Source organism: Bidens hawaiensis, unplaced genomic scaffold (assembly GCF_021521415.1).
Source record: "Bidens hawaiensis isolate Kalapana, Puna unplaced genomic scaffold, B.hawaiensis_p1.1 tig00009985_1, whole genome shotgun sequence".
Taxonomy (NCBI): domain Eukaryota; kingdom Viridiplantae; phylum Streptophyta; class Magnoliopsida; order Asterales; family Asteraceae; genus Bidens; species Bidens hawaiensis.
In genome coordinates, this window is record NW_027491758.1 from 762,650 (window position 1) to 775,347 (window position 12,698).

At 34.5% G+C, this 12,698-nt stretch overlaps 1 protein-coding gene across 1 annotated transcript; it reads left to right on the top strand.

Annotated features, from left to right (window-relative positions):
* The first annotated feature begins 683 nt into the window (after positions 1-683).
* On the top strand, positions 684-8,170 carry LOC143534034 (uncharacterized). Its single transcript, XM_077028638.1, has 6 exons — positions 684-2,765; positions 4,136-4,191; positions 4,293-4,523; positions 5,787-6,078; positions 6,669-6,865; positions 7,848-8,170. The coding sequence occupies exons 1-6, from the start codon at positions 684-686 to the stop codon at positions 7,999-8,001; spliced, it is 3,012 nt and encodes a 1,003-aa protein (XP_076884753.1). The 3' UTR covers positions 8,002-8,170.
* Positions 8,171-12,698: the final 4,528 nt, after the last annotated feature.

Genomic DNA, 12,698 nt, shown 5'->3' on the forward strand with positions numbered 1-12,698 from the left:
GAGGTCATGAGCAGTAATGTATTAGTTTGTGACTTTGTTCAGTATCATATCTGAAACTTGGTTTATATGAGCGTTAGTTTCAAGATCTGTAATCTTGTTTAATGACACTGAATATATGGATGATTTCATTAGGAGAAGAATGCAGGTGTCTAATTAACCAGGGCAATGTTTCGTTTGTCAGTACATTACAATAGTAATTGTTATATCTTATTTTCTTTTATCACCATGTAGTCTGCACTTAATACTTTAGTTGGTGTTTGGATGTGCATTTGAGGCTTGAAGAACCTGAATCAAATAATTAGAAAGTTGCTTAAAATTGGGATGGTTACACTTACATTATCTAAATAATAGTATTCTTGCATGTTCTTAGCTGCTAGTAATCAAAGATTTGGAATCATAATTAGTTTTTTACTGACAGATTGTTGTGACAACAATCACTTTAAACACATATCCAGTATACTGACTGTTTTATATTACCATTCAAGAATGGAAGATAAAACATAGCTGATGTAACATCTGATATATTGATGACACTAACTTGGCTTAATATGCACAAATTTGATGTTCTTGGTTTTCTTATTCGTTTTTTGGCAACAGGTTAAGTGAATTCACAACTGTCATAGTAACCGCTGAGTGGTTATGCATTAGTTTTTGAGGGTTTGGTTGCAAGGTTTCTGAACATTATGGAGAAGGAAAACTCAACTGACGAAGAACCAGTTGGTTTTCCAGCTCCTAAGAATGTGAACAAGGTAGATCATGAGATTAATGTTCCTACTAAGAATGATTTATCAGATGATGTAATGGTGGGAACTGCTGCTGATGTTCATGAAGATGATCAAGGTATAAAGCCTTCAACAACAACAACAAATCATTTGCCAGATCATGAACACGATGTGGAAGTAGCATCTTCAAATGATATGGAGATAAGAAGTCAGAAAGATAAGTTTTCTGATGATAGTGCATCTTCTTCAGTTGGAATCTCAAATTCTGAGAACTCAGTCAGTACTCATGCTGGTGAACCCGATAGTCAAAAACAAGACCAGGAGAAGGGTAATTCGGTAAATGGTACTACACTCAATTCTACTGCAACTGATATCAAGGTAAGTTGTCAGAAAGATGACAGTTCTACCGATAGTAGTTTAGACCATAAACATGATGAGGAAATGGTATCCTCTAGTAAGACGCATTTGGCGGATGCTGAAATGGAGGATACCTCAAATGATATGGAGATAAGAAGTCAGGAAGATGATAAGTGTAGTGAAAAAACCATATCATCTTCTTCAGTTGGGCTCTCAGATTCTAGGAACTCAGTCAGTACTCATGCTGGTGAACCAGACACTCAAAAAGAAGACCAGAAGGGTAATTCGGTAAATAATGTTACACTCAATTCTACTGCAACTGGTAATGAGATAAGTTGTCGGGAAGATGATAATTGTAATGATGATAGTTCATCGCCTTCAACATCAGCAGCAAAACATGTGTTAAACCATGAACGTCAGGAAGCATTATCTTCTAGTAAGAGGCATTTGGTGGATGCTGAAACCAAGGATACAACAAATGATATAAAAATAAGAAGTCATGAAGATGATAATTGTTCTCAGAACTCAGTCAATACTTGTGCTGTTGAACCAAATATTCAAAAAGATGACAAGGATAATTCTGTAAATGATACTACACTCGATTGTACTGCAGATGGTAATGAGATAAGTGATCAGGATGATGATAACCCTACTGATAACAGCTCATCATCCTCTGATTCTCCATCGCAGCCATCAAGTTCTGAGAACTCGATCAATGCTCCCGCCAGTGAACCAGATATTCAAAAGGAAAACCATGAAAAGGGTATTATTGTAAATGATAGCTTTTCTGAAAAGGAATGTGAAAGTTCATCCTTTAAAGAAACAGGGGATATAAAAACCGACCCATCTGACAATACGTCTGGTAAAATGGAAGAAAGTCTCGTAGTATATGGAACTCAAGAACCAAAAGTGGAAGCTAAATCTTCAGTTCTCACAAAGTTTGTAAATTTATGTGCAGCCTCCAACATTTTCCGTAAAGTTTCTAAACAAACCGTTGAAGATAATAATACAAATGAAAAGAACAACAATAACAACAACGATTCTAGCAAAGAAAGTAGTCAAGTAGTGAGTCATAAAACAACACCTGAGAAACCTAAATGGAGTCTCGCGAGTCTAAGCTTAATTAGAATCTCACGCAACAAAAGCCAAGTAAACAAACCCGATCCAAACGAGGAGAATCTTGAGTCTCCAGATTTATTAGCTACTAAAGGAAGAATATTATTATACACAAAGTTATGGTGCCCAAAATGTAAAGAAGCAAGAAAGATTCTACGTAAGAGGAGGCTTAGATATTCTGAAATAAACATAGATATGTACCCGAGTAGAAAACTGGAGCTAGAAGACATGACAGGTTCATCGGATGTCCCAAAAGTATTTTTTAATCAGGTTCTTGTTGGGGGGTTGAAGAAGTTAAAGCGGTTAGATGAGTCGGGTCAACTTATGAAGAAAATAGAGTACGTAACTAGTGAAGGGCCATCACCTAAAGCTCCTCTACCACCATTTTCAGGGGAAGATGATGTGGCAAGTAAGGGTGGTATAGATGAACTAGCGGTTATTGTTCGGAAGATGAAGGGGTCGATTGTTGTTAGGGACCGGTTTTATAAGTTTCGCAGGGTGACAAATTGTTTTCTGGGTTCGGATGCTGTCGATTTCTTGTCTGAAGATCAGTTATTGGAACGGGAAGGGGTACTCTACTTTTTCTTTTCTTAATTTGCATTGGATGAAATAATTCATATCTCTTCCTTTACTTCCAATTATAACTTGATTTTATTTATGCTGAAAAACATAAACATGCTTGATTTTTCTGTAATCTTGAGCAAACTCATGCCTATTTTCTTGGAACACAATAGAATGCATCTTCATATATTAGCTACATAATTTTCATTTACATTAGTTGTACAAGATCATTAGAGGTGTGGTTGAGCTCGACTGCTCCTTTAACTTATGCGACATCAAGTTCGGCTCGTTTCGAGCTATATATGTAAAGCTCGAGACTGGCTCATGAGTAGTTTTAAAGCTCGAGCTCGACTCGCTTATTATTTGTTAATTAATTTATATACATTTATAGTTATTATATGTATATTCTAACTATAGTTGTTAAATGCAGCGTAATATATACAATTTAGTTTTTTTTATCATAGTTTTATCATATAATATATATTTAATATATCAAAAGTTATTATATAAATAATAGTATGGGTGTAAACGAGCCTGCTCGGCTCATTAGCTACTTGAGATTGGATCGTTAAAAGCTTGAACCGAGCCTAGCTAAAACAACCTTGAGCTCTAGCCTTAAAATAAGCTTGTTTAATTAACTTGCCCGGGGTTCACTTATCAAGCTCAAGTTGGTTCGCAAGCCTAAAAGCTTCATAGGATCTTTTTGTTCGAGTGCATGTAGTCCGCATCTTCACAGACGAGCCTGTTATTTATATAATTTGTATTATATATAAAGTTATTGTAAAATTAACTAAATAATATGTTTTACGTTATATATATAAATTACAATTCAAAAATATATACAAAGAATCAACAATATATATATATATATACATTAATTATTATTTATTATTAATAAATAATAAACGAGCCAAGTCTGTGCCGAGCTTGAAAAATCAGCCGAGGCGAGCTTTAGAAAAAGAGATAGAAACGAGCCAAGCTCGAGCTTTCGTAAGTCAAAACGAGCGCTCGGCTCGGCTTGCTTACATCCGTAAACAATAAGGCTCATTTGTGCTCGCGAGCTAGCTCAAACTCGGGTTCGTTAGGCTTGAGCCCTCATTTATTCTTCTCTCAATTAGAGCTAATAGGAGCCCAAATCGAGTAGTTCACGAGCAACTTGGCTCGTTTACACCCATAAAGATAACTAAAAAAAGCATTAGTTGTACAAATTGGCATGCGTTTGTACTAGATCAATGGGAGCAGCCTCTTCATCCCTTGGGATGGAGGAAAGGTTTGCCCTCATCCCACTCTCCCCAGACCCTATCTTCTGAGTGGTATTTTACCATGTATGTTTGTTTTTGTTTTGTGTGTTATCTAAATATTTCTTTGTTTCCAAATAGGCTATTGAGTTTGCTCGCAAGCTTTCTAAGGAGCTTTTCTTTCGGCATGTTCTTGAGTAATTACTATTTCCTTGTTGCCTCTAAATACTAACTATTTAGCTTCTTGTTTCATATTGGAAACTAATAATTCAATAACATCATTGTGTATGTAAACTAGGGAGAATACTTTTGAAGACGGAAATCACCTTTACCGATTTTTAGATCAAGATCCCATAATAATTCAATGTCAAAACATCCCCAGGGGTATCATCCAACTGAAGCGACAAACTCTTGGGGAACTTTCACATCGGCTAAGATTCTTGTTATATGCCATCCTTGACGCGTACACGTCAGAAGACGGAAGGCACATTGCTTATAGAAGTATTCATGGGAGTGAGGAGTTTGCAAGGTTAGTTAATGCTCTTAAGTTCTAAGGAAAATCTTATTGGATGATGTGATTTGTTTGGATGGGCGTTCAAACAAATTATTTCAAGTATTAGTCCCCATTATAAGTTTTTCAGTGTTCGGGTAAAAGTGATTATGTTTTACTAGAGATGGAAGTTTCAACTTTCAACCGGCTATCTTATAAATGGTTTGATTCAGGTTATGTTTTTTAGCTAGCATGCCGATTTACAAATAAATAAATAACTGGAAGGAATTGGAACAAAAGTTGGCAAAACTCAAAAGTGCATATATTTAATGCATGAAACCCCATTAATCATGTTATTGTAAAATGAGTATTATTGACATAATAAAGAATTAATCGTTTGTATGGATGTGAAATTCTTACATGTCACGAACAGGACGTGAATTTCATGGGTTTGGGTTTAGTATAAACGGGTTACGGTCAGTTACGGGACCCTCTAGTTAATTGGGTCGTCTTCGTGTCAAGTCGGCGGGTTGGCCCGTTTAATCCGTTTATTTTTTATTTTACTTTTTGAAATGTGTTTTATGTCATAAGTTAAATTGGTTGGGTATTTTAGGCCAATATATTAAACCTAAAAGAGAAATTGACATAAGATTTTTTAATTAAAACGTAACTTTTGTATAAATTGTACTTTTTGTTGTAAAATTCAATTCTAAAACATTAATTTTCTACAAAAATAAAAACAAAAACATTTGGGTTAAACAGGTCGTGTTAGTGTCAACCTTTGAATATTCTTGTCGTGTATGGGTTCATATGTGATAGTTTATAGGTTGGTGTCGGGTTGGACCAGCCAACCCGCGAACAAAACCTTGTTATCACCCCTAATCAATTTGAGACACTAACCATTCATACAAAATTATATTTTTTTTGGCAAAATTTGTTCTTGGTTAACCCTATCAGACCCGTACCAGAAATTTCAAGTTTGACCTGTTAGTCAAACCCGCTTGACCCACCCGAGTTTGCCACCACTATGATTTTCTGATTATTTATAGTCAAATGATCAGATTTGGTGAAATAGCTAAATGTTGCTCTAAAAAGCTTACTATTTTGACAAATTTATTATTACCTACTTATCCACCTAGCTTTAGTCAAAGTTGTCAAACTGCTTATTTTACTAGCTGATTCTGATCCTCGAACACCCAATAATCCATTAAAAACGTAACACCCCCCCCCCCCAATAAATAAATAAATAAAAAATACGCATACACATACACAATCGGCATTGAATTATATTATCCATTATAGGTACTTAAGGATTGCAGAACAACTTCAAAGACTTGACCTGAATAAAACAGCCAAAGAAGAACGACTCTCCTTTTTTGTTAATCTGTACAATTTGATGACAATTCATGCAATACTTATGTGGGGCCATCCAGAAGGAGCATTAGATAGAAGAAAAATGTTTAATGAGTTCAAATACGTTATTGGCGGGTGCGCTTATTCGCTTTCAGATATTTACAATGGCATTTTAAGAGCCAATCAGAGACCGCCATATTCTCTCATCAAGCCTTTTAAAATATCCGACAAACGCTTTAAGGTGACACATCAGTTGAATTATTGTGTTTAGGCTTGTAAACAGACCCAACATGTAGTGAACCATTCGAGGAAAGTTCATTTATTTAATAAACGAATTAACATAAACGCATGTCTCGTTCGCACATGAATGCTCGTTTATGTTATTCGTTTACGTTCGTTAATATACTCATTTAAAGTTTTTAGGGTCATTACAGTTTAATCTAGTTTTAATAAATTTTTAAGTCCAACTCATTGTTCACATTTACTTTCAATTGGTTTTAGGCTTTTAGCTCAGTTATGATCGTTCATCTATGTTCAGTTATGTTCGTTCGTTACGTCCGTGAGCTGTTTGTTTATACTGTTAACGAACGGATATAAATGAGCACTAACACATTTATTTTCTTTTCTTAAACAAACGAACATGAACAAGAAAACCTTGTTCGTGTAATTGTTCGTGTTCGATCCTTTGTTCAGTTAAAGTTGAATGAACGAACACGAACATGATCTGCTCTGTTCATGTTTGTTCGGTTCGTTTACAGGCCTTTTGTGTTCAGATTATTTGATTATCGCAATTATATTAATGTGAGATTTAAAATTATGTTAACGTTTCAGGTGGCTCTTCCTTATTCTGAGCCTCTGGTTCACTTTGCATTGGTTTCTGGGAACCGGTCAGCTCCTGCTCTTCGATGTTATTCGCCTAAGAATATTGATAGGGAATTGATGGAGGCTGCGCGTGAGTTTTTGCAAAGTGGGGCGTTTGTGCTTGATCTGGACTCAATGACCATTTCGGTTACTAAAATACTCAGTTGGTAAGTTGTGTAACAACTGTTTTTTATTTTAGTGTATATTTATGTTGAGGAAAGTGTTTATTTAGTTACAAATAATAGTCTTTATGCACTTCTGAAGGTTGATACAATGATCTGTGACATGATGAAACGTCGAAACTTTCATGGCAACACACACACACACACATAGGGACACATTCTTTTCAGAACTAGTTTTATGTTGAGAACTGCGAGAACAACATAATGCACTTGTACGTAATGCATTAGAAGTAACAAATGTAGTAGGAGAGAAAGTATTATGGTTACGTAACCATCTTATCTATCACAAATTCACAATCAAAGCACCAAGTACAAGTGTATTATGCGGTTCTTGCATTTCTCGGCTGTTTTTTTTGTTCTGATTTGTACGTCTCCCTATATGTGTGTATGTGTATGTGTGTGTTTATTTATACATGTATGTATATTTGAGTGAGCTCAAATTATAACCACTAAATATTTAGTGAAATCATTAATTCGTAATTTCAGTCAGTGGGTAACGAATAAAATGGTTTCTAAATGTTTAGTGGTTCTCTTTTGAATTCATGCTATCTGTATGTATGTGTGTGTGGGTGTGTGTGTCGATAAATAGATGTATTGGGAAGATTGCAATCCAAATTACCAAATTACTCATTGGTAATCATATCAAGATATTTTGTGACTAGTTGTTATACACATCTTTTCTCAAGTTTCTTACTAAGGGGCATTTTAGGTATCTTTTGATAGTTGACTTTTATGTGTCAAGTGAAATGTTTGAATAAATTATAGAGAAAGTACTTCTGTTGGGCCTTGTGTTCTCTGTATTTGTTAAATGCGTTGTGTTGTTCTCATAGTTCTCAACATAATATTGGTATTGAAATGAAGCCGCTATACACACAAAGCATGAAGAGTATTTAATCCAATCTATCATATATATCCAATCTATGTTTCGTTTATGAAAAAGCCAACTTTTTTGCTCGTAACTTCTCAGGTATAGCGTGGATTTTGGAAAGACCGAAGTGGAGATACTGAAACATGCTGCAAATTACTTGGAAGTTGAAAAGACTCAGACTATATTGGAATTGCTTGATAGTACTCAATTAAAAGTGGTTTATCAGCCTTATGATTGGAGATTAAACAGCTAACAATCAGAAATGTAAACAATGCGCAGGTTAAGTCAGTCCATCCTTGTTACCGAAAAAAATGCATGCACGCACGCACATAGAAAACTTTATAACAAGTTATCATAGCCCTTCATTCTAGCATCTATGCATATGCTTTCCTTGATGCTAGTCATAAGGGCTCTTTTGTAAATTCCATATATATATATATATATGTATGCGAATTGAGTGGGGGGTGGGGTAGGTTAGGGTACGGTAGGGAAGGGAGTGGTTTTTATATGTGCACCAGTGATTAATTATGAGGTTCTCAAAAGATGGAAGTATGAAACAATGGATAGATACATGTTCTACTTAATGGTATATATATTCTTCATTTTGAGTTATAAAAACTTGGTTAACCATTTGCGGTGTTCATAAACCATTGAAAATCCTGGAGTGCTATCAAAGCAAATTTGCATGTTCAACTGGTTTGAGATTCATATGGTTGGTTTACGGTTTGTATGACTGAGTATCAAAGTTCTGTTCATGGTTTCGAACTTGGAATTAGGGCAAACCGTTGTACATTTTTGATATTTAATATATTTCTACTTTTAAAGTAAGCAGTTATATGTAGAGTATTCGTCATCAACCGTGTATATTGTATGCAAGTAATTAATACTAACTAATAATATGATTTTCTGAAAGGGTTCAAACTGAACCGTATTAGCCGTTTCTCTCAACTATCAATATAGTTGGTTTGTTGTTTTTCGAGAAACTTAATTAGTCGGTCTAAGAAGATTTTCTTAAGATTAATTTGTTGGTTGTAATATTTGAATTAAATTACTACCAGCACCTGCTTACTGAATAACAAGCATTATGTAGGTTATCAAGAAAAACATTTAAAATGACATTGACATCTAATTCATCAACAAGATGGGTGTATTAGAAGATATCCATAGTTTAACTATAGCACGTCTTAGAAAATTGAAAGGTTAATACTTAATGAGGTCATTCATAAATTGATATTTTTCTACTCCCTACAAATTACAATAATTAGCAAGCAGTCAACAAACCCAACAGAAAACTACCCCCCACCCAAAACACAATTTAAAGTTCAAAACTCCGCTACTATAAGCAACCAATTGGGTTTTCTAACCATGCATGTTTCCCATTTGATGCAACTCATTTTCGATCTATGCTTCACCCAGTTAATAGTAAAAAAACTTAACCTCTTCAAGAGACCTCTCGCCCGTCTTTTGAAACCTCTTAAACACCAGTTCTCTTAAACACCCATACGTTTCCAGACTTTCAAATGGACCAACACATTGTGTATGCAATGTTGGGGAATTTTGGGATTTGTTACTCATATTGCACTTTTAGAGTGAAACTATTTGGTGGTTCTCTAAATTAATCTATTTGATAAAACTTAGATGAGATAAGAACGAGCATGTGGTATGATAGTGAATTCGTGAACCAAAGAGGAAAAATGATACGACCCAATGAGCGGGGTAATGCAGATTAGGGTTTGGTAGTTTCGAATTTTCAATATTAATTATTCATTAAAATCCGCTATATTTAGACTCACGAATTATGTTTGAAATAATTTGAAAATTCATTTTTTTAATGAATTTTCAACATAGTAATATATAGTAGTCAACCTCAAAGGCGCTGCCCCCCCTTGGAACCCTCGTTTGTTAGGGGTTTTGCCCCTAACATCATAATAAACAAAAACAAGTGTGTGCACCTTGCACCTTCTAACTTGTTTAATGCATATTATGATTTACATTGGTCGACAAATCAATCCAATTACATTGAAGTATCCAACACGCAATCGTTACCCATTAGCCGAGTGTTCCTAGTAGTCTTCAAACACTTTGACATTTGATATGTAATTAATCCTGCATAGCCTCAGTCATGATGCACGAACTACAATTGACCGGTAGCAAACCAATCCCTCCAGCCAATGGATCTCCTTGTTTTACCCACCATCACGGCACCACCACCTTAAGTCAACCTCCCTGCTTGGAACCCGTTTATTATTATTACAATAGCCCAACCCTAGTTCAAGCACCTCACCATCCAAATCAAAATTCTAGACATCTAAATTTCATTGATAACATGTTTAGTAGATAATATGAACGAAATTGGAGTTGAAACAAAATGAATTTCACACCGCTACCTCAAACGCGTTGTTGCCACCAACATCGACATGATGGTGGAGGTGACGACAAAAGCAAAAGGATGGTGGTACTGACAACCTATAGGTGGCGGTGGTATATTCGAATTCATTAGAAAATGTCACGTTAGCAAGGACAATGCCATGCCAACAAAGTGACAGAAATAAATAAATAAATAAAGTGATACTTGGGGGTGGTGGGTAACATTTCTTTGGGAGTGGTCCCGACCAAATATTAAAAGTTGAAAGTATTTAAATTCATTGACTCTTAACAAAACAATTTAAAAACTAAAACAAAGCTTAACTTCTATAATAAAGTTTTAAACTTGAAATAGATCCCCTTTTTAGTTCTACGAAACCTTAGACTACCTGAGGAACGAGACATACATCTAAAACTCTCAACACTTGAATACATGCAATTTAAATGCTTTATGAAGCTAAATTCTTGATGTAATCACTATATTTAAATAGTAAACAACCAAGCTATATGTACACGTAGGACGATACCGATCTTTACACATGAAACGTAAGTGTCGACCAGCAGGTGTTCAGTTGTAGGCACATGTGAAAATTACCAAAACTATAACCTGCAAGCCGATTGAATGCTTAAACTACCAAAACTATATTATCAATGTAGTTTGTTAGCGTATTGAGTCCCCCCGGACGAACTCGTCCAGTTAGCTTCGCCACTAATTGCATTCACCAGCTTTTTGCTAGCGTATTCTTTTAAGCATGTCTTTCAAGTGAGTGTTGGAATGAGTTGGACCCAAAACTTAATCCTTAAGGAATTTTATGGTCAAGACTCAAGATGTTTAAATTAGAACGGCTAGATAGCTAGAAACAAGTCTTTTGATTATGCGTAGCATAAATCACTTCAAAACTATATTATCAAATACTTACCCAATACGTTCCTTAATATATATATATATATATATATATATATATTAATTAATTTATGAAAAATACCATTATGTAGCTAGGCTGGGCCTACTCCCATCTTATGGGGGCGACCGCCTAGCCTAAATATTTTTTCTTAGTATTAAACGTATGTGAAAATCTGACCCTATAAAATTATACGTTCACCCCTTTGTTATTTTGACACCAACCCATATGAAATTTAGAAACTGATCATAAGTAAAACCAAATTAGATGCTTATAAATTTTTAAATATAAACACTAATTATGAATATAACTTAATTATATCATTATCGATATATCTAATGTTAACACTTTTACGTAGGCCAAATGACCATAAAAAGCTTAGCCCGTCCATCCCATAATTTAAAAGGTTAAACTTTATTAAAAAAAAACAGAGCGACAAAAGAACCGGTGATCATTCCACTTGGCAAACGCCATTCATGATGCAATGGTCAAGCCTTTGCCGATTATCCTTTCGTTGGCCGCTGGCCTTTCAACCAAATTCTGACCTGATTACTTCGTTAGGTAATGTTTCCTTAGTTAATTACTTGGTTTCAGTGTTTTAAGTTATTTGCTTAGGAAATAGACTAGGACACATTACAAGTTATAAACTTCATATTTAAAACATTGTTTGTGCTACCCAGCCCGATATAACCCAAAGCGTTTAATAATAATAATAATAATAATTCTCTAAGCAATAATGATAATGAGTATAGAATTATTCGTATTTCTTGTCTTATCATATGACTACCTTTAATTTAGAATTTGTCATTGCGTTAAAAAAACATATTTATACATATGTTTGATAACGTTGCTTGGTGTTTTAACCCTTTGGAATAATTGTCAGTAGCAACGACGTCATATACATTGTCTCGGACATGATACATGTCCAATAAAACATACAATAGCCTAAACGGGATCAATAATTGAAATATTGACATAAAAAGGATCTTTATAGTTATAAAAGTACAAAAGGGATACAAAATATATGTTAGTTATGAAACACGGCACTCCTTCTTATGAAGGAAAGTTTCTCTCTCTAGGTTTATTACCTTCCTTAGAAAATTATAATACAATCTAGACTTAAGTTTTCCGTATTATATTGTGTTTCATTTAAGGGAAAAACACGTTAATGGAACATGTTTAGTATACGTCAAGTTTCATAAAGGTTATAGTGATGGTTCGAAGAATTATATTTTTATGGGACCATTTAGTGATAGAAGCGGACCACATGTTTGCATTATTGTTGCAAACATTACTCATTTTAGCTTCAAGATAAAAAGATGTGGACTTTAAGTCGGTTTATTTTTATTCAAATACTACATTTTAATGTGTGGGTATGATGATTTGTGTGGTATAATCAAAATTATTGAGTTTCTTTGTGGGAAATAATTGAGGATTAATAAAGGTTCAATTTACACCGTGACCTTACGTTTATAGTAAAAACACGATGTTATATGTTAATACTAAATCTATGTTCGGTCTAGGTTAACGTGAGCCATATATCTGGTAAAGATCGGTTATTGTTATAGGCTATGGGTTTATAGGTTTTTCCATAAAGTGATTGTGTTACATGAAAAGGAAATGATAACATATTAGTATACTTAACTGTTTAATTTCCAAGTGTAAAAGGTTAACACAATTTCAT

Coding starts and splice junctions, on each gene's coding strand:
- LOC143534034 (XM_077028638.1), top strand. CDS start 684: ATGGAGAAGGAAAACTCAACTGACGAAGAACCAGTTGGTTTTCCAGCT. Junction 2,766..4,135: donor AGTTATTGGAACGGGAAGGG/GTACTCTACTTT, acceptor GTTTCCAAATAG/GCTATTGAGTTTGCTCGCAA. Junction 4,524..5,786: donor GGGAGTGAGGAGTTTGCAAG/GTTAGTTAATGC, acceptor TATCCATTATAG/GTACTTAAGGATTGCAGAAC.